General features: G+C 43.4%; 2 protein-coding genes across 2 annotated transcripts; both read right to left on the reverse strand.

Moving 5' to 3' along the window:
• Positions 1 to 1,127: 1,127 nt before the first annotated feature.
• Positions 1,128 to 1,789, reverse strand: LOC123989018 (the record flags this gene model as incomplete). The annotated part of the gene is made up of 2 exons (XM_046289737.1): positions 1,572 to 1,789; positions 1,128 to 1,457 (listed from the first exon to the last, which is right to left on the reverse strand). Coding segments are annotated over exons 1-2 (548 nt in total), but the record flags the coding sequence as incomplete, so codon positions are not given.
• Positions 1,790 to 2,912: 1,123 nt separating this feature from the next.
• Positions 2,913 to 4,373, reverse strand: LOC123989020. Its single transcript, XM_046289738.1, has one exon. The coding sequence runs from the start codon at positions 4,371 to 4,373 to the stop codon at positions 2,913 to 2,915; it is 1,461 nt and encodes a 486-aa protein (XP_046145694.1).
• Between the last annotated feature and the right edge of the window lie 19,005 nt (positions 4,374 to 23,378).

Here is a 23,378-nt window from a genome sequence, read left to right on the forward strand (position 1 = left end):
GTGGTAAGGTTTAACTAGTTACTGGTTCTCTGTTTGTCCAATTGCTGTCTGTTTAACTCTTGTATAGGGTATGTGTTGAGTTGTTCATTAATGATAGGCGTGGAAATTTGTCGATATATGACTCGGGTAATTGTAAATTGTTTTGAAGCTCCGAATTTTCCGTCGAAACGGTCGAGGAATTGAGACGAGCTTCCGAATAACGCTGCTCGTTGGAGCGTGAAAAAAAGTTCGACGCGATCGCGGATCGGTATTTAATCCGTTTTTCGGGGAATCCCTTTAAACGATGCACACAGGGATCGTAGACGGCTTTAATCCGCAACGGAATTCGATGAAGAAGCGTTTCGTAATAAGCCCGTGTTTACTTTTGTCACAGTGCCGACCAAGAGAGAGAGCGAGGATTCGCGGAATCGATCTATTTATATCTTTCGCCGTCTCGCCTCGCCCCCCTACAGGTGCCGAGCTACTCGATCCACCCGGGGGAACCTGTGAGGGGAAGGACGAGTGGCGGGGAACCGCGAACCTCGCTCGCCCGTCGGGTATGATTTATTTTATAAACGATGAATAATAGATACAAACAAATATGTCCAGTTAATAGTATAAAATAATTAGTTTTAGTATAATGTAAATTTAAACAACAATAATGTAGAAGAAAATATAATTAATAAACGAGCAAATCTCAAACATGCCGCCCGCCTCGTTGTCGGAACGGCAACGACGTGATCGTTTCCAAGAATCGGCGGTTGCTACTGCGTCACTGCTCGGCTGCCTGTAGAGTGCCGCCGCCCGCCGTGACAGACGTATCATGAGACGTCTTCTTAGCCATAGCGTTGTCCGTATCGTTCGGCGACACGAGTGGAATCAACCGTGTGATTGCACGTGTGGTCAGTCTGGTAGCAGTCTGGACGGTCGCCACACGTGTTAGGCCATCTTTTCCCTCGTGGACCTTCACGACGCGCGCCATCGGCCATTTAGTTGGTGGTGTCTAGTCCTCCTTTAGCAAGACGAGGGTTCCGAGTTGGAGGATAGGAAGCGCCTTCCGCCACTTCGGAAGGTGTTGCAGTTGGCCCAGATATTCTTTACTCCACCTACGCCAAAAATGTTCAATTAATTTTTGTACCAGTTCCCACCTTTTGTGTCCTCCGTCGAAATTTAAATTTTCCGGTGATTCCGGAATCGCCGACAGTGAGTGACCCGTAATGAGGTGATTCGGTGTTAGTGCGGAGAAGTCTTTGGGGTCGTCCGTGAGTGGTGATAACGGTCGTGAATTTAAACACGCTTCCACCTGGCACAATAATGTTGTCAGTTCTTCGAAGGTCAGCCTGTGACCCTCTACTGACCGAAGAAGATGCCTCTTCGCGGATTTCACCGCCGCCTCCCACAGGCCGCCAAAGTGAGGTGAGTAGGGTGGAATAAAATCCCAATTCGTTCCTTCGTTGGCGATTAGCTCAGCAACCTCCCTGTAAAATTCAGAAGCTCGTTTGAACATAGATTTCAACTGCGCATCTGCACCCCGAAAATTCGTCGCGTTGTCGCTTAAGAGGTGAGCACAGCGTCCTCGCCTCGCGACGAACCGTCGGAAGGCCGCAATAAACGCGGACGCAGACAGGTCGGACACTGGCTCCAGGTGGACAGCTTTGGTGCAGAGGCAGACGAACACGGCGATGTAGCCCTTGACCGTCTTCTGGCCGCGACCCTTTGACATGCAGAGGGTGATTGGGCCAGCATAGTCGACCCCACTGCGAAGGAAGGCCCTGGCAGGCTGGACTCGTGAAGCAGGTAAGGAGCCCATTTGCTGCGTACCCGTGTTACCTTGGAATCTTACACAGCGTACGCAATTTCTTAGGATGCGTTTGAGGAGAGTGCGGTCCTGCGGAATCCAGTACGTTTGACGGACGAAGCTTTGTGTCGACGTGAGGCCACCATGAAGAGTCTGAGCGTGTGCTGCCCGAACAATTAGCTCAGCCAAATTAGACCGACGGTGAACGAGGATTGGATGCCGTTGATCGTAGGTGAGCGATGCATGATCCAATCTTCCACCCACACGAATGATTCCGCAGTCATCTAAAACAGGCCGTAAGGCTAATACATTGGATTTACTTTTAATCGGTTTACCTGTTTTTAGATTGTGTAATTCTTCGGAAAAATATTCCGATTGGCTCAGTCGGAGAATACATTTTCGAGCCTCATCGAGTTCCGTGGAAGTCAGGAAACCCGTTCGCCTGCTGTCGTTGCCCCGAGTGTTCCACACGAAGCGTCTCAGGTAAGCTGTAATGCGTACTAGCTTTGTCAACGACGAAAATCGGCATAGTAAGTCGTTTTCAGATTCTAAATGTTCGGCTGCGATGGTGTGGACGGTAGATCTTTGCTCTGAGAGTGAATCGTCCTGAGAACGAATGGAGGACGGCCAATCACTGGAGGGCGACTGAAGCCACGAAGGGCCATGCCACCAGCGCTGATCTTCCTTCAGAGCCTGTACGGTAACTCCCCTGGTTGCTAAATCCGCCGGATTATCGCCGCTGCGAAGATGACGCCAATCCACGTCTGGGAGTAACGTTTGAATTTCCGCCACGCGGTGTGCGACGAAGGGCTTCCACCTGGAAGCGTGCGATTGGACCCAGGATAGTACCACCGATGCATCCGTCCACGCATATAAGGTGGCTCGTAGAGGAAGTATGCCGTCCCGAACCGCCACCATGAGTCGAGCCAGTAGCAGAGCTCCGCATAATTCCAAACGCGGAATACTGCAGAGCTTGATTGGAGCGAGCTTCGTTTTTTGCGATGAGGAGATGCACGTTCGCCATGGTGGAGGTACTTGGTAAGCGTACATAGACTGCAGCGGCGTATGCTCGTTCGGAGGCGTCGCAAAAGCCATGCAGCTCGATGTGATCGTGCATCGCATCCCTGTAACTAACTCAACGTGGTAATGAGATAGTCTTTACCTCTTCCAGATCTTGACGAAACTGAAGCCACGACTCCTCCAGGCGGACTGAAAGCGGTTCGTCCCAATCTGCTCCTGACAACCAAAGATCTTGCAGTAGTGTTTTGGCGCGTATGAGTACTGGTGAGGCCCATCCAAGCGGATCGAAGAGTCGAGCAGTGTAAGAAAGGACGAGTCGTTTCGTCCAAGTTCGGATGGTTGACGGTTGGTCCGATTTGGCCGAGGTAACGGTAAGCGTGTCTGCCACCGCATTCCAAGTCAGTCCTAGCGTCTCCGTGTCGTTGCTCGCCTGCAGGAATTTGTGATCTCTTTCACTAGGTTCCCCTTGGGACGTGTAGTTCAGCGTCCACTTATCAAGAGGGAACCCGCCCGCCATGAGGATGCCGATTAGCTGCTGTCGAGACTCCTCAGCCTTGGCAGGATCGTCGGCTCCAGCCAACAGGTCGTCCACGTAGGAATTTCGACGTAAGATGGCTGCGCCCAAAGGAAATCGTTGTTCCTCATCGTCTGCCAGCTGTTGTAGAACTCGTAGAGCAAGGTAAGGGGCTGAAGTTGTCCCGTAGGTGACCGTGGTTAAACGAAAGTCGCGGACTTCGTTTCCAGCTTCGTCTCTCCACAGTATGCGCTGCCAATCTCGATCGTCAGGATGAACGGCTATCTGACGGAACATCTTTAGTATGTCCGTAGAAAATACGCATCTCGGGAACCTCCACCGAGTGAGCACCAGCCAAAGGTCGGACTGCAGACGTGGTCCTGACGCAAGAGCCTGGTTCAGCGAAGGTCTGTTGCCTGAAACATAAGATCCGTCAAAAACAACTCGAATCCTTTTATTTCCTGACCCGGTGGTTTTCCAGACTGCATGGTGAGGCAGGTAAGTGGCGTTAGCGACATCACACTTGGAGGCTGGTTCCATGTGGCCCAGTCTCAGATACTCCTCCATGAAGCCCGCATAAGATGTTTGCAAAAAGGAGTCCTTCTCCCATCTTCGTTCGGCAGCCATAAACCGTTGAAGAGCGGCACGTCGCGGCACTCCGATGTCTTCGGGTGTAGCCTTCAGAAATGGAAGCCGCACCACGTAACGTCCTAGTTCATCACGTGAGTGCGTTTCCTTGAAATACTCCTCACAAGCTGTGTCTTGAGGGCTCCACGGCGACATCGAAGGGACCTCCTCAAGCTCCCAAAATCTTTGCAGGTCGTTTCGGAGATCATCCAGGCCTCGGATGAGTTGCACCCGAGCCACCCCTGAAGCTGGATCGTCGGAGGTCGAAACCGGCCCCAAAGGGGACCATCCAAACGGCGTGCGGACTAGCGACGGAGTTCCAGGAGGGCCTACCTTATTTTCCAAGAAAAGGTACCCACAAACGTCGGCTCCAAGAAGTACGTCGACTCTACGTGGTAATCTAAACTCCGGATCGGCCAGCGGCAATCCCCGCATGTGAATCCATGGGTGGTCCTCCACTGGATGAGACGGAGTTGGAGAGGTCACTTTCCTTGTCACCAACGCGTTAAGAGTGATGCGGAAGTCGCTGTCTGCGCAGGACGTAAGCTCGACGGAGACTTCGTGTTTGGCCATCCCGACGCTCTTCTCCTGATAACCGGTGAGTAACACCCTCACACTTTTCCGCTATAGCTGGAGCGATTGCGCGACCTTCTCGCTAACAAATGACGACTCAGAGCCTGGATCTAAAAGAGCCCTCACGTCTAAAGTGCGACCCTCAGTCGACTCCAAGCGGACCCGCGCGGTTGCCAATAAAATCACCCGTTGAGATCGGACCGTATAAGCAGCACTCGTGCTCGGTGTAATTATATTTGCCTTGGATGACGATGGTTGATCTTCCCGAAAGGCATCGTGTAACGATGTGTGGTGATTGGCCTCGCAAACCAGGCAGCGAAAGTTTGACTTGCAAGCTGCAACTTCATGACCTGAATTTAGACATGCTGTACACACGCCTACCTTTTTCACCAGCGACAAACGGTCTTGCGGATTCATTTTCTTCAACCTAGTGCAGTGGCCAAGAGTGTGTGAGCCAGCACACGACGGGCACGTTTTTGCTGCCTTAGGCTTGGCTGTTTCCTTGGCGTTCGTGGTCAATGTTACCCTTGGTCGAGCATTTGCAACGGGTGTCCGCTTGCAGCTTTCCTTGGACTGGAGGGGGGGGCGTCGCCGCATTCGTACCTTGAGCAGAAATAATAGCGTGAGCACGATTTTCCAGAAAATCCACTAACGCCTCAAACGGGGGAAGCGTAGTGGGATCAACCAAGGAAGTTTCCCAAGCGAGTCTCGTGGTTTGATCCAGCTTTTCGGTGAGGAGGAACGAAAACCATTCGTCCCACGACTCCACCGGTCGCTCCAAAGAGGCGAGTGCATTCCTTGACTGGCGGAATTCGTCGAGGATCCTTTTAATTTCCTGAGAGAACGCCTTTACTATGGGAGCACAGGTGAGGATGCGACGCATATGTGAGGCCGCTAAGATCCTTTTATTACCGTAGCGACGCTCCAGGGACGCCCACGATGCCTCGTAATTACCGTCCGTCATCGGAGTGCAGGTAAGCATTTTTGCTGCGTCACCTGTAAGACTAGATTTGAGATAATGTAATTTTTGCACCTTACTTAACTTTTTCGAGCCGTGAATTAGAGCTCTGAATTGATCCCGATAACTTTCCCACTGTAGCAGATCCCCAGAAAACGTGGGCAGCGAGATCGTGGGTAAAGTCGGTTCGCCTGACGACGCTTTGCCGGAAGAATTCTCGTCTCCTGGCTTATTCCGGTCTGGGGCGAGTAGGGCAATCCTCTCCTCCAAGTCCACGACGTGCGAAAGGTAAGTACCTTCAATACTGCTGAAAACGTCTTCCTTCAAGTAAGGCACTGATTTATCAGCTGCGCAAATAATAGATTTGTGAGTTGACGAAAAATCACGCCAATAAGTGTCTAACAGCTGCCTCCGTTGCTGCAGCATAATTAGAGTAAGTTTTTCTTGCCCGGTCTTCAGTGTATTCCGCATGAAACGCTCTATACGTCCGGCCAGGTCTTCTTGAGAGCGCAGTAGGTTTTCGAGTGACGTTGACAGGATGAGTCACCCCGCAAAAACTGTTCTCTAACGACACGTAAGGACGTACACAGCACGCGCGTGTAAGGTCACAACTCGCGACCGTTGGCGGTTTGAAATTCGGACCGTTTAACGGCGTGTACGTGATAAAGAATACGATTATTCGGATTAGACGCAAGAAAATAAAGTCAGCGTGACTGACAAGAAACTGTAGTCTTTAACCCTTTTCTCAACAGTTCGGGAAGTCCAGCGGGCGATCGGCCACCGTTGGATCGTACTTCGATGCACTGAGGACGCAGTACGCCAAGAGATCACTGCACTCACGGCCGGAAGACAACGTACCGATTCGCGATGGTCAAATCGAGGTGCCGGACAAAGATCCGGCTCGAAGGACCAATGTTTTGAAGCTCCGAATTTTCCGTCGAAACGGTCGAGGAATTGAGACGAGCTTCCGAATAACGCTGCTCGTTGGAGTGTGAAAAAAAGTTCGACGCGATCGCGGATCGGTATTTAATCCGTTTTTCGGGGAATCCCTTTAAACGATGCACACAGGGATCGTAGACGGCTTTAATCCGCAACGGAATTCGATGAAGAAGCGTTCCGTAATAAGCCCGTGTTTACTTTTGTCACAGTGCCGACCAAGAGAGAGAGCGAGGATTCGCGGAATCGATCTATTTATATCCTTCGCCGTCTCGCCTCGCCCCCCTTCAGGTGCCGAGCTACTCGATCCACCCGGGGGAACCTGTGAGGGGAAGGACGAGTGGCGGGGAACCGCGAACCTCGCTCGCCCGTCGGATATGATTTATTTTATAAACGATAAATAATAGATACAAACAAATATGTACAGTTAATAGAATAAATAATTAGTTTTAGTATAATGTAAATTTAAACAATAATAATGTAGAAGAAAATATAATTAATAAACGAGCAAATCTCAAACATAAATCTTAAACACTGTCTTGTAACTGGCTTACCTATTTCCCGTATGATGGTAGTCTTGGTTTAGATACTCGGTGGTTGACTTTTTGCGCTTGGTGAGGTTTAATGAACTAATGAGCTGCGTAAAGGAGCTCTTCCTCGTCAAGGCTGACGGCACTCCCCTCCATGTGAGTTGTGGAGGCGAATAACTTTACTGGACTGGCTTGGGATTGGCGGATGGTGCTACGCGCTCACTTGCTGAGCTTGGCACATCCTTTTACGTTCTGCGCAAGACAGCGCGTCATGCGGGTGGAGTAGGGTGAATCGGTTGGCTAGAAGAGGCGCTCCTCGTCTCTTTTCCCCTCTCCTCTACCTTCTGTCTGCACCTATGGCATCGAGGTACCTTGCGTGTACATGGCTCATGACTATTTTGATTAAGAGTACACTCTGTTGTTGTTGCGTGTGAATGTGGCGGACGATGATTCATGATATGGGATCTGAATCTTGATTCAAGCAAATCCTATTGCTTCTTTAACTCCGTGACAGTTATTTGTAGTTTAGTCATGTTTAGTCATGTTTAGTCATCCATGTTTAGTCATTTCTTTTATCTTCTTCTCTTTTGGTTTAATAATTTTGCAAGCTAACGCTATTACTGTTGTGTTGCTGATTGTCGGGCGTTTTCAGATACATTGTACCGATACTTATATTATATTAAATATCTTTCCCTCCCTTGTATTCGAATTCTCTGATTTATTCAACTCGTTCTCAGCCGGCCTTTATCTTTCAGTTTGCCTAAGTTGTACTCGTTTTAAAGCTGTTCTGATTCCTAGAAGTGCTGAGGGAGCACTGGTCTATCACTCGTGACTTGATATTAATCCCTTAGTAATTCTTTATATGTAATGTTTCCTTTCATTGCTGTGTCACTAAGATGTACTTTTCATTTTCATTTTACCTGAAGCATAAATTATTTTGTTATCTTATTTGCAGGTTCTTATTTCTATGGGTAATTATCCCTCTCTTTAATTAATTTGTATTAATGATTTAACACATAGCTAGCTCCTTCTCCCCCTTTACCCTGCCTTTTGTCTACTTCCTTTTCTTATTTTCTCTTCTATTTCAATTATAACTTATTTATATGCGATCTGCTTAAGCATTGTAGATGTTGGTCTGTATCAGCATTGTCGTCTTGATTCCTTACAGAGTACGTTTCCAAGCTTATGATTGATCTGGTTCTTTCAATTTGTACTTCACTCAGGGGGCTCAGGTTCGCTATTCTCTGCCTTTCACCTTGCTGTGTGAATCATATTTCATTCTGTCTACCCAATTGAAGTTTGCTTATCGCTCATTACCGATTCGCTGGTTTTTCTTGTCTTTCTCTGATTACTTATCTTGTACTTAAATCTTAAATCTTATTTCTCGGAGCTAGCGTACCTCTAACTTTCAATATGAGTTATCCTTACGCTTTAATTCATTACTCTTATCATCTAATTATTTTTCTGATTTTTCTGATTCCTATATAGTCTTGTTTTTCAACTTTGTCCAACCACGTTTTATTTAATATCAATTCCTTTCCCATTTCCATTCAGTTCTGGTTGTAACGCCTTCTGATTTTGTTTAAAGTTAATCAAGATTATTTTGCCCGTTAACGATTCATTGTGATTTGCTTACCTTCAACAAATTTGATTCTAAATTATCCTTCTTCTTTTGTCATTCCTATATTATCCTTACTTTTATTGTAACTTCAACTTATTCTCTCTTCCTGATTTTGTTTCTTTTGCGATTCTTTATATTCTTACCTTATCAGGTATGATGTAACTTTCATTTCACATTCGTTTTGCATTGATTCTGATTTAACTTTAAGTTAACTGCCCCTTTATTTGATCGAATGGCTTTGCCTCTTCATCAGAATTAGTTAACTTGAACTTTATATTTTGCTACAGTTCCAATATCTATTTACTTTAATATTACTCCTACTTAAAGATTGTTTATTGTATTAAGCTAATTTTATTTTATTTTGTGTCATTTTCTGTCATTTAGACTCTGACAGCGAATCTATGGCCATTCCCCACTTCCTATCTTTGTCTCTCAGGGTATTGGATCTTTTACTTTTATTCGGCTTGCTTATCTTAATGTATCTTAATTTTAATTTTTACTGTTTATCTTAGCTAATGTTAAGTTCATCTTCATTTCATCTCTTTTCTGTGTGTTTGACAATATAGGGAGGTTATTTGACATATGTCTTATTAATTTAACTACTCTAGTTTAGTTTTACTGGATCCATCATTCATATTGTGTTTCTCTATCTGAGGTTATTTGGACCCTGCTTTCATTTCTATTGTGTCAATTACCCGCGTACGTTCTCGTTCAATTAATCCCGGACTCACCTAGATTCTTATCTTGTGGGGTTGACTTTAATTTAATTTGCTTTGTTCTTGTCGTGTTTTGCTTCAATTAATCTGATATCCCCTTTCTTCCTTCGCTTCTCAGACTTGGCTACTATTATTTTATTATTCTGTCTATCTTTCCATAACTGGTTTGCTTGTTGCTTTTTATCCTGATCCTAGCCTTTTGCTATTAGTAGTATTCTGTCCCTTTAAAAGCTCTTAACCTTGACTTCGTATATGTCTTACACTGCCACGGTTGGCCTCACAGCGGGGGATGCGGCTTAATTATAGGAGATCTTAAACACACGCTTCTTTCCTTTTTTTTCTTTCTATCTCTTACAATTCTGATATGTTATTTTTCATTTGTATTCTACCCATTCTTGTTTTTATTAGCAGATTTACGTTGTGATATTGACGGTCATGGTTTTCAGCCGCATCCTTCTTGTCCACATTAGGCACCCATATTTCGTTCTGTTCTATTTTCTCCTTTGGTCTTTTGTCGTTTACTTGGCCTGCCGTTTATTAGTTATTTTTCTGATTACCGTCTGGGTGGCGGGATGCGTTACTGTGTCGCGGGACTGAACGAGTGGTGATTTCAGTTGTCTGTTGCCTCTGAATTTTACTCTATTTACTCTTTTAGATAATTAGTTTATAATTTATTTCATTTATTACCTTTAATCTGATTCATGAATTTTAGTTGTTGGTCAACTTCTGTTTCATTTTCTACTTTTCCTCGTTTTGTACTCTACTTCTGGCCTGTATCACGTTGCACAAGATTATTTCACCTTGTTATTTAGTGGTTAATTGCATTCAGTCTGGCACGAGTTTAATTCAGCGTTCCAGGCTATTTACGCAGGGTTGATTAACTTTATTTTGACCGAAACCTCTTGTTCTGAATCAGAGTAGGCACTGTTATCCTTATCTAAATTTTACGGCCTATATTTGCTGCGTTATGTTTTGATTACCCATTTTAGGTTACGCTTATGTTTTGCTCTTTACTTCAAGTGCTACTCTTTGATTGGATTTAATACGTATTCTTGGATGGTTATGCAAGTGTTCTTTGCACTTATTTACTTTCATTGTACCTTACTTTCTTCTGCTTCTGGGTTCATTTTGATTCATTTGAATTTCAATAATTTGTTTAAACGGCCTGTCTTACTTACATTTATTTGATTCCGATTTCGATTTCGATTCTTGCTCTGATCCTTCTCTTATGCTTTTCGATCCTGCGTCTGACTCGGTTTTGACTTTTATTCTGATTGGATTTCGTTTACGTTTCCGATTCTGTTTGGCTTGATTAAATTTGGCCTCATTTGATTATGATTTCGGTTCCTATTCGATTATTTTGGATTATGTTTGGCCTCTACCTCTGTTGATTTCGATTTTGTCTGTGATTCTTGCCTTTATCCTGACTATTAAGACTCTCTCTGTACTCATCTTATACTATTGCCCTTATCCTGATTTAGTCATTTAGTTCCATTTCATTTATCTTACTTTGTTGATTCTTTTTGGTGTGATGTGTGGTTTGTGGCTGTATGCGTGACAGGATAGTGTGTGCTGTTGCCACCTCCTATGTTATCTAAGATTACATCTGATGTCTTACTGTAGTTTTACTATTGTATAGTTTCAATAGTAATTGTACAGTAAGATTAATATATCTTACTTGCATTTATTTATCTACTTTTTACAAGTTAATTTACTATCCTGCTTACTTATTTTCCCCACTTGATTAATGTACTGTTTATATGATGCTTGGTTTTCGCATTTAGTATCTAGTAAATCGTGATGTTTAATTTTTCAATTTACTTACGCTTTATTCATATTTAATATCGAACCTGAGGGTTATACTCTCTACTTTGAGATTGAGTTTGAAATTTGGTACTAATAGTATGCGTTTAAGTCTGAATCTTGGGGCTGGCTTTCTTCTCATCTCATTGTTTATTCACACGGGTCTAGAGTCGTTTAGCAGTTATCATATTAAGCCTGGACTTGTCTTTCATTTTTGTCATCTGGTATTATATGCGTTTTATGAGCCTGTTTTGCTCTCTCGTAGGTCGCTCGGCCGCTCAGTTGTTTTGGCACCTCCTATTTCATTTAAGCCTGATCTCGGTTTTATTCTGTTCTGTTTCTGTTTAGGCTAATTATACTCCAATTTTTCTGATTATGTACTCTGATATGATGAGACATCCAGCCTCTTGATCTTAGTTACGGTACTTTGATTCCAACTGTTACCCTGGCGGCTTTCCCTATAGCGGTTTCCACCTCCCCTTCTTTTCATCCTGATCTTTATTTCCGTTTCCGTTTTAGGTTATTTCTAGATTGAGCTCGATTCTGACTTCTTTCTGCTTTCTAATCTGGTTGACTCCTGCTCTTTTCCTTCTTACTTTCATTTCATCCTTGGTTGTTTTCCAATTTCTATCTCTGTTTCGATCTCGGACTCGATTTCTGGCGATTCCGTTTTCATTTTCGATTCCGGATTCGAATTCAAATTTTATTCTTCTTCGTGCCCGCCTTCGATTCCTGCTTCGTTTGGTGTCTTGACTTTATTTCTTATCATTTTCGATTCGATTTTGATTTATTCCAATCTTGATCCCTGTTTTGTCTTTATTCCAGTTTGATTTTATTCTTGTCTCCGTTTGATTTGATCTTGACTCAGGTTTTTATTTAGCCATCCTCATACCTGTTCGTTCTTACTTTGATTTAGTGATTAGTTCGACTATATCTTTCATTTGATTTTATCTTTATTCTGTTCCTCCCTTTATGATTCTATATTCGTTAGGTTGGTGTGAAAATCACTTGCTACCAAGTGCGCAATTTACTGTGTAATTTGGTTGACTTTTTGACGCTTACTTTGCAAGTCTTATTTCATTTTCTTTTACATTCTTCTGTGCTATTTTCGCTCTTTACGTTTCCCATACTTATTACTTCATTGTGCTATCCTTTTCTGCTTGGTTTTCTTGTTCGTTACAAGCCGTTTGGCTGATTTGATTTTCTCTCCCTTTATTTCCTGTCTTTTTCGCGTTTTACTCTCTACAATAACTCGAAGTAATGGCTGCAATCTTATCAATCATTACGTGCAGTAGGGCCGCGTTTCAAGTGGCCTTCTCCTGGTTATTTCATTATCCTCTTCTGCTCGTATGCTCTTCTGTTCTTTGCTACTCTACTCGCACTGTATGACACTATCTTCCTTTTGCATTAATTATCTCTTGTCTCTCTTTAATTTATTTAATTTTTCTGAGGTTTCCTGACTTTAGTAGATTGGTGATTCTTATGTGATTTCGCTGCGCTTATATCATTCAAACAGGTCCTTTTCTTTTGTTCCATACTTTGGCTATCACAAAATAATCCTATACTGCTGATAATTACTTCTATTTTTACTTCCTATTAACTTCTTTTATTTCCTTGAAACTCTTTATCTTTTCTTTTGATTTTGATTTTAGCGTTCCATAGGGTTTATCTTGCTGTCAGATTACCTGCCAGACGTTGCCCTTTGATTACCTTTCGTTTTTCTACCGTTGATCGTTTTATGGAGATGCTTGGCGTCTGTTTATATCGGTTTTCAACGTCTTCGTATTTATGGTCGCCCGGTACTTGACTCGACGGTCCTGGTTCTACGATTTCCGGTTGCCGGCCGTGTTATGCTGGTCATATTTCACTCTTTCCTTTCGATGAGGTTTGTTACATTTGGCATAGCTGTTTACCTATTGAATTGTAGCGTGCCCCATGGTGCGAGCTTGCTGGGCTTGTTTATGGGCATTTTCCGTTCTTTTTCTCAGCTTATGTGTATGGCCTGCCTGGCTTTGACCCAGCAGGCTTGTGCCTTTTGCACATGTTTCGTTCTTTACTTTACCCATTGCGGTATTGTAATGCCTACAAAAGGAGTGACGAGTTTCGAATATTTGCACATGGGTTCCGGTTGCTTAATTGTTCTTGACGGCACTGCAGGTATAATATGGGACGTTAACACACCTATGTTTTGCATTAATATAAGGAGCTCGTTTATTGTCTCGTACTTCAATTTTAACTTCTACTATTTTATTAATTTACTCTGTTGCTTATAATCATTCCCTCGCTTGCATTGTCATGATCTTCTATTAAACGGGATTGCTTTTATTACTCTGCTCGGTCTATTAGGTCTTTGGTGATGTTCTGTCTTTTGTTTACTCTTTACTTTCTGTAAGTGTTTTCAAACTAGGTCATGATGGGGCCGTGACTTCGGGGGTCAGGGTATCCTCTTGCGGTATTATGTTGTTCTGGCCGTTTCAAATCCGTTAATTAATGGTTACATCATTATTCAAACTTTTATTATGGGACGACATTTTGTCGGGGGTACCGTGATGGTTTACGTGAGTCGTGCTTGAACATTCGGTTATAGTATCCTTTTGGTTCTATCGTATCTATGCTCCTTGTCCTTTTGCTTGCAGTTATTTTCGATCAATTGCGGCCGTAACTGTTTTGGCGATAATGCATGCCACCTGTACCTAGGTAGAATAATTTTAATCCTTGATGGTTCCCTGTTATATATAAGTTGCTTTAGTTGATGTGAGATATTTGCCAGATGCTCCGCCTGTTTGTTCCCTTTTATACCTTCATTATCATTAATATTCTTGTATGTGTATGTGTATTTGTATTGTTTTCCGCATTTAAATTTCTGTTTTCAATTTTTTGTTCCCTTCACCCATTGCCTATTTTCTTATTCCGTAATATGCCACTAAATAATCCTCTTTGCTCTACCCTGCCCATATCCTATTGTTCTGCTTTTCTCATCGGTTATGGCTCCCTGCTTTTGTGGTGATAGCGGAAGGTTTAGCTTCACAATTTATTCTTAATTTTACTACTAATGGACAGACTAATCATTGAATCATTATTTTGTGGAGTCTAGTGTTAAATAAATTATTAATCCTTGAGGTAGGTTTACTGCTACATTTGTACGGCACTGTTGTGAGATGTTTGGGCGTGCTGGGTGATTGATCATTTACCATACATATATACAGGGTGTACCATAAATTTACTTTTCCTTAAATTCACTTTTATTTACTTTAATTTCGCATGATATGGTTTTGTTTTACCATCCATTTTATATAGTTTCCTGGTATGCTCATTAATCGAGCGTACTAAGTTTTGTTTATTTTATATTAATTTCTTGCTTGAGGTGCTCTAAGTTTATACTCTGTTTTCTTTATTATATTTTGCCAAGTATTGCGCTACTTCATGTCTCTGTTTCGTTTTGCTCAGGGCGGTACAGTTCGGCGCAGTCCTCTGTAGCTGACTTAACTTAATGTTTCATTGTTGCCCTAATATTTACTATTTACTTTCCTAACTAATTTCATACTCACACTTCTACAACTGCTTGTCTTATTACTATCAGGTGTTCGGCGGCCCTACTTTATTACTCTATCTACGACTAAGTATTACTCCGTATTATTTGTCATTGCTTCCTCCTACATGGGTGCTTGATCTCGTTTAGCCTTGACGTTACTTGGGAGCGGCTGACCTTCATTGAAATGCGGGAGCTGGTTGGGTTTTTGAACTTCAAACTCCAAGGTCCATACTTTCTAAATGCTTAAAGCCAATCGTTCCTGATAATTGCAGTTTTCATTATGGCTAGTCATTATCTGTTCTGACCTTGTTGTCATTTATAATCTTCTATCTTTTATTATCTCTGTTATTTTGGAAGTACTTTCTTCATTGATGTTGGGGTTGGCTTGACGTTGCTGCGCATCGCGGGTCCCGCTTGCTTTGTACCATACATTGCTGTGTCATCTACCTTGTATTAAATTTAAACTCTTTATTATAATAATTAAATGTGTGATTGCGGTTGCGGTATGATAATCTGGTGTTTTAATGGTTATGCAGGCTTTATTTCGTTATATTGGTGCTCCTTGTGCTTTGCTCAATTTGCACTTTGCACTGGCCAGGACTTTATTTTCTATTATTTACTTAAGTTCTGTTTTACTTTAGAATTAGTTCTTCGTCAGTCCTTTGATGGCTGACTGTTTATAGCTTATTTTATAGTTGGGATTTCTCTTGACGGCGCCGGCCGCCCTTATCCGCATAGGATTACTTTTAGGATTGGAATTTAAAACCTGGTTTAACTTAAACTTTCTCCGGATCGCTTAACACTGTTTGTGATTCACTCACTGGATGGCGCGCTGGTAGAAGTTTTCTTTCTTCATACTCCTATTATTCGAGTTTATTTGTATCTTTTCTTGTAAGCTTTTAGTGTCCACTACATTCATTCCTTAACTAGTATTCTCTCATTATTATTCTATAATATGAATTTATATAGTACATGGTCATTTCCTGCTAGGTGCTTCTCGGTCTCTTATCTTCCTTCTTCTCTCAATGGCTGCGTCTGTTGCTTCTGCGCTGGCACCTGTCAGATACTTGATCGTAGACGAACATTTTTCATAATTAATTACACCGCTTAACTCTTTATTCATTAAATCATTATCTAACAAGCCTTTAAGTTATTACCTATTGACAAACTTCTGGTATTCTGTAGGATACGGTGGGATGGGTTATACAGTGCATTGAATTACAGTTATCTGCTTTATAACACTTTATTTAATATTATAATATTATATTTTATTGTTAGTACATAATTTATTATTGTATCTTGCAAACACGTAGATAAGTATATATTGTAACAATCTAACATTATCTTACACTACTTTTGGTGAATATAGTTAAAATTGGGAAACTTCAAATATAATAATTAATATTCTAAACACAGAAGTTAAACTATAAATCTAATTGTACTTGCTTACATCTAATTTAATTATAAACCTTTAGTATGGGAATTGCTGATTTTGATAGATGGGTAGGTTCTGTGGTTGATATTGGGATTGGTTCGGATAAATATAACTTTGCTGCGGAAATTGGAGGTTGCGTGGGGAATTTTGATAAATAGGCTGTATTGGGGTTGGATTCGGATAATTTTGAAAATTTTTTAAATATGCCGGTTGCTGGTATAATGGTCCCGGAAAGCTTCGGTACCGGATTGGGTTTATGATTGGATTCTGTTTTGGCGGCCCCTGTTGGACTGGCGGCTGTGTATTCATCCCCATTAGTGGAGGTGGTGGTGCGCTGCCTCGTGGAGTTGAGAGGGTGCTCGACTGTCTCGATCTTTGCTGTCCTGGGCGAATCCATCGATATGGATTTCGTCGTCTTATTGAGGCTTGGCTTAGACGAACTACTGCGGCTGCGTGACGCATCATCTCCTTTTGTATCTTCTCTACGCATGCTGTCACTGCCCTTTCTACTGATGCTGATATGACTGCGTCCAGCTGCTGAATTATTAGAAGATTATTTAACTCACTAGAACTTGCACGAATGCAGAAAACGCACGTTCGTCAATTCCAATATGGATTCGGGAAACGAACGGGGCCTCCCGTCGACCGCGGATCGGCGACGAGAGGTAAGCGAAAAACCGATCCGATTAATAAAAAGCGCGATAAATCAATTCGCATCTCAACCGTCAAACCAGACGACGAATCTGTTCCGAGAATCTCTCTGGCCGCACTCGAGCTGATAGGAGCAAACATTTTCATGATTGATACAGGTGCGGAACCAAATATCGTGAAAGTAGGCTCATTAAGACCGCACGCGATAATTAACAAGTCAAAGAAACTGAAAATTTCGGGGATCACTAACGGACACGTTGACACGTTGGGCTCCACCGATATTTCGGTATACAGGGTGACCTCTACTTTTCAGGTGGTTACCGATAATTTCCCGATACCTATGGACGGTATCCTGGGAACGGCGTTCTTGAAGGAAGGCGCCGAAATATCATACGTAAACGCAACATCTTGGTAAACGGCATAGAAATGCCATTCTTAGATTCCAATTCCAGAAACACGCGAAAAAAGTGCATATGTCGCACTGCGGGAACTGGTCCCCATTAGAGATAAAAAGAAGCAATCGGCCGTCAGATGCATCAGCGCATCACACGACAAAAATTTAGGGGAAAACGAGCAACTGATCGGTTCAGACTCAAACGCCTTGGAAAAACCAAGGCCAGCAATAAGACGCGAATCATCGATCCGTTCGAGTTCGTGCACCGCGAAAGAGATTGTACCGTCTCCTCAAATTTCAAATAAGCAAACGGAACCCGACACGTCAAAATCCTCAGAGGGATTACACGCGTTTAATCTTATCGATAAGCGTTTAGTTCTCCGCGACTCGCACCACAAAGATTTACATAAGGTAATCAGGCAACTGGCGAAAAGTCAGACCACTAATCATGTAAATAAATCAATGTGGAACGCGTCAACGGAAAAAGATATCGCTAATCTACGCTGAGAATTTGTCACGCGATACGTATCGATAAGCGATAAGGGGGTAAGGTCTAACGTCGAAACGAATCACCACACACCTCCCACCCAAAAGTCAGGGTTACAAAAGGACCAGCTAACTCAGGATCACCATCAGTACGACGCTACAATGGAATCGACAAGCAGCATGGCACTCCTCATCCTACTTTTCGGGATCGCACAAACCGACGCACTAATCGGCTATCACTGTGGAGGCAGGACACTCAACGTGACATCCCTGTCAACAGTCGACCCCATCGATTGCGAGCCAGCAGACACGGATCCTATCACAGAACATAGGAACATCCAGCTACTCTAATTAGGCGACTACACAAGTGTTTCCGTAATACAGTGCAAGATAGAAATTGATCGTACGATTTTCTACTGCGGAATGCACTCGCACACATCCATTGTGCAGGACGGCAGGCAACGGAATATCTTTCCAGCAACAAGGGAAGCTTGTACGATGCTTCACGCAACAGGAGCAGTCGCCGTTTCACCAACAGTGCAGATCTCAGGCGTCAGGGGAAACACGTCAATGGTTTTCAGCCTCACGCTGGCAGGTACCGTAACCATGGATGGTGCATGTACCGGTACAAACTACTCGGATCCATTCGGCTCCTGGTCAAACGTTGTGGTCCAAGGATTTGTCAAGGTGACACTTCAAAGTTACGAACCGACAGTGAAGTTTTCGTCAAACCGACTCATCCTGAAATCTGGATTCCACTGCCGACTACAAGACGAATCATGTTTGGATCCCGAAAACGGGCACACCTATTGGGAATCAATGCCAAAAGATTATTGCAATTTCAACAAATACAGCGTTTTATACGAAGGTAGGGCAACCAAAATTTTACCACAAGGTTTACTGGACCCATCTTGTACACGGTCACGACGGATGCCACGACATTCGCGCTGGCTGCTCTCCACAATACGACGGTTTGCGGGTACACGCTGACAAAAACGGAACACCCCAAGCTGCTCATCCTCGAGACGGACCAGGAAGGAAAGCTCCCAAAAGCACACGCTACATCAGTGGAGAACCTGGACATCTTTACCTACGTAAACTCAAAATTCGTTTACGTAGAGAAACACCTTCGTACTCAATTGACGCAACTGTATAAAGACGTCGTGAAGCAACGATGTAAGTTGGAAAGGCAAGTCGTCCAGAACGCCCTAGCCCTTGTTACGTCCCACCTTACGGGTGGTTATTTTTCTGTTACTACGATCTTTGGGTTCTGCCGATTTAAACGCTAAAGCGCACCTTGACCTTCCTTGCAGGTAATGTAGGATGCAGGATGGGGCGTTCAGTAATTGCTTGTACACGTATATGGGTCTTCAATAATTATATTCTCTTTCTGATGGTTACATACCCTTCGCTGACTTCAGGTGTTGTACGTCACTCGTTTGTTCTCGTATTCGCTCACTGTTCATTCACACTAGAGGTCTCGTTTTACACTTGCTTCGCGGTTCGGACGATACACTAGACTCGCGGCGCGTGGCTATGACTCGACCTTGGAGATACAAGCGGTTGATGGTGGTCCTACACAGCACACGGGTGCACTCCTGGACTTGGTCCAATTATGGGTCTGCTATCTCAGACCACGGCGATACACTCGTGTTGAACCGTCGGCCGAGCACGTCGTTGATGATCTTCCTGGTTTCGAGTAGCCTTGGGCGCTGATCTACTGCGGGTCACGAACGGACAGAACTTCGGTCTCTGCTTTACGCTTTCACGGAACTGGCGTACCTGCGTTGCGCCGATAACTTATACTCCCAAAAGGGGAGTAGGTCACGCTCCTTGCTTGCGAAAACCTGCTAGCAAAGGGTTTTCGCCATCGCATTCCGCGAGTTCCCTGATTTCGTATCGCAAGCGTTGCAAAGCGAGAAAACGCTGATGGTTCGCGGATTCCAGAGCAAGACCTCTTTGGAATGGCGAAAGACGAAAATGGGTTATGACTAGGGACGTAACACCTCATATATATCGCACCTGAGGAAATGGCTCTGGCGATCACCAAGCAACCTGGACATATGGCCATCTCAGCTGGAGAAGCAGTCCATATCGTCCAATGCATTCCAGTCAGCTGTCAATTACGTAAAACGGAACAATGTTTTAACGGGTTGCCAGTGACATACAAAAATTCGACCTACTTCCTAACACCGAAGACAAGGATACTTACCACGGTAGGAACACAAAGGGATTGTAATCCTATAATACCTACAATGTTTAAGCTACACAATTCATGGTATCGTCTCGCGCCGCACGCAGTCGAATCGATTCTGCCACAGAAAATGCAATCGATCACTCAACCGGCATGGAAGTACGTGGATCCTGCAAACCTGGCAACAGGAGGAATATACATGCCAGAAGACATCACGAAGCTACGGGATCACATAATGTTCCCGATCGAAAAAACAGCGATAATAAACTCGCTAGTTCAGGGAGTAACAGGGCGTCAGTATGCTGAGGGAACGATTTAACTTTCTCACCTACTAGACGAAGCGTCCATTTCCCGTATCGCGGAATCTGCAGCACAACGATTTTGGAAGGGATTCGTCACGTTCGGCACGGTAACCTCCGGAGTGATTGGCCTTTACGTCTACAGATCATCCGCCTAATCATCACGACGATCCTGAACGGCATCGCACTGCATGCAGCCTACGGCTGGAGCATGCGGCTGGTCGCCGCTTTGTGGAATTCGATAACACATTTCTACCTTTTCCTGAAATCGCGAAAAGATGACATCAATACAGGAGGACGAGAGTGTCTGCCAAAGAAGATTGACAACGCCCCGCCCTCCCCCATACCCGAAACAATCGTTTCCGTAAACGAAACGACACCGAAACGCCCATTTTTATAACGATCACCGCGTCCCAGAACACTCTTCAGCCGCACAGATAGCGAAACAAATTTTCTTGCATAAAATTTGTTTTCTAAGGGGGGAGGTGTTACGTCTGGCGAGACATTGGAATTAGCTAGTAAGCTAGCTAGTAAGATCTATTCTATATATATACTCACCTATACATACTTATTTTATATATTGTATCAGATACTATTCTTATATTATTCATATTATATACATATTATTCATCGTACGATAGCGACGACCAGATAAGGTTGGCGCTGACATATAGATAATAAATCATTAGTTATTTAGTTTCGACATAGCGACAGTCCGATAAGACCGTCGCTGTGTTTATATTCTCACGCAGCGACAATCGCTTCTCCGAAGCTATTAAGATTGGCGCTTCAGAGAATCATTAGTAAGTAAGACGATATTATTTAAGATAGCAATATTTATGTTACGATGCGATACTCGATAGGCGCTTCCATCAGCGACTATCGATTCTCAGTTAGTCATAAGGATGTTATGACTAACTCTAGATTAAGGTAATCTTAAGCGAGAGAAACGCTGACATAAACATCCAGTCACCATGATAAATTCCATAGTAGGTAACGTTCGGAACCCTTTGTTCTGAACAGCATAAAAGAGCGAGCGACTCGAGGCTCGTCGTCATTCATCGGGTTAGAACACATCCGCTCTGAATCGTCCTGGCACCTCGTTGTCGACAAATTCCTTGCGACAACGACTTACCGGATATTCAGAGTCTGGTCTCGTTTTCAATTAACCTCAGCGGTTCTCGAATCATATCAAGTTAAGCAACACTTGTTATATTCTCAATTAAAGTAGTGGGGCTAGGCCGGTTCTAATTCACTTGCGTCAGCATTCTTTTGCTGATTCAGCATAAATTTGACACCCTCAGCAGAAATATGATACCCCACCCCCGAAGGTGTCAAATTTCAGTTCAAGGTCATGAGGGGCGGGTGGGGTATCATATTTCTGCTGAGGGTGTCAAATTTCTGCTGAGTCAGCAAAAAAAATGCTGACGCAAGTGAATTAGAACCGGCCGAGCACCTTTTTGACCTTGAACTATTTTTGGCGTCACCTATAACATTCCATGACCTTGAACTGAAATTTGACACCTACGAGATCCCCATCCCGTGACCTTGAGATAAAATCTATTTTTGGCATCACCCATAACACCCCACCTCACCCCCATGACCTTGAACTGAAATTTGGCACCTATGAGCCCCCCCCACCCCATGACCATGAATAACACCCCACCCGAATTTTTTCTACGTCTTGGAAACAAGGTTTTTGTTGACGCCGCAAATCTTGGAAATGTGGTTTTTGTTGACGCTGCAAATCTGACGCTGCAATATTGAACTGTAATTAAACACCGTCATCAATGACATCCCCATAAGATTGAGCCTTTTTCTCTATGTATGAGATCGAGACTTTAATAAAAATGGGAGAAAATCGGCGATGTGTGTCATATGTAGTTGGATAATCAAAAGTGCATGAATACTTAACGCGTTTGTGAAAAGAGCGTATCATATGTAGTTTGATAATCAGAAGTGCATGAATACTTACGCGTTTGTGAAAAAGAGAAATGGAGACCACGTTACTGCGAGAACTCGAACGCATTGCCGAATTATTGGCGCAACGGGTAATAAACATCAATACCGAAGATGAGCGTTGCGAGTGCTTGATGCAATGTGACCAATGCATTGAATTGATAGACGATCGATTACAAATGGGGGGCGATTTATCAGTCGAAGGACGGCGAGATATAGAAGCACACAAAGAAAGAATCGGTGCCTTGCGTAGGACATTGCATCGTAACAATGATCATCCTAGTGGTCAAAAGGCAATATTACTGAACGAACTTGCATGTATAGAACAACTTTTACCCCGACGTATTGCCGCCATAAGTAGTAACGACGACCGAGACGCATGTCTGGCGCAATGCAATCAATGCATTGATTTAATGATAGAACGATTGTAACTCGAAAAGGACTTATCAACTGCTTTGAAAAATAGTTTAACAGCCGGGATAGCGAGATTTAAATCGTTAAGAGCAGAGTTACACGGATCTGTAAAAATAGGTGAAGGTCAAGGGAGAACAGGTGCTGAATCACACACATCATCATCATCTCCTATCTGGGAGGACGTAGAATCAGCTTTCCATAACCGGATAACTACAGGAATTATAATCAACACCGAGCATATTGACCCACGAAACTTTTTGGAAGATGCTAGAAAAATAGTATTCCATCGTCTAGCGGAAGTTTTTCAAAATCATTCATGCATAAAAGTGAATACGGTATTCTATGGGGAGTTTACCGCTAATAATAAAAACGATGTGAAAAATTTGATTGCGAAAAATAAGCAATTATTTTCTACAGCGAACTTGAACGATTGGTATGACAAATACGTTGTGAACTCAACCTTAACACTGCTGAAAGAATTTCAGGAACGGGACAGCGGTTGGGCGGTATCAAAAATTCTGCATTTGACGTTACATATCAATAAATACAATCCGATGCACGCTGGTTGTTACACCGACATACCAAAAACAATTAAGGACAAAAGAGCGGTAGTAAATGTGGCTGTTGACGATGATACATGTTTTGTTAGATCGATAGTTGCAGCATTATATCCCGTCCATGTGAATGCACGTCGACCATCATCATATCCCAACTACAACACCGTTTTAAATTTGGAGTGCATCGCATTTTCCAATAACGCTTAATCAAATACCAAAATTTGAGCATCAAAACGATGTTTCGATAAACGTTTATTTCTGGGTGTTGGCGAAATACCCTACGTACACGCAGCGTGACGAAGTTGGCAGCGAAAATAATTCGTTGGTGCGTCGTCACCGATAGCGGCAGCACCTCTCGGACCCACTTTGTCCACGCGGTTCC

Source organism: Osmia bicornis, unplaced genomic scaffold, assembly GCF_907164935.1.
Source record: "Osmia bicornis bicornis unplaced genomic scaffold, iOsmBic2.1, whole genome shotgun sequence".
NCBI classification, from domain to species: Eukaryota; Metazoa; Arthropoda; class Insecta; order Hymenoptera; family Megachilidae; genus Osmia; species Osmia bicornis.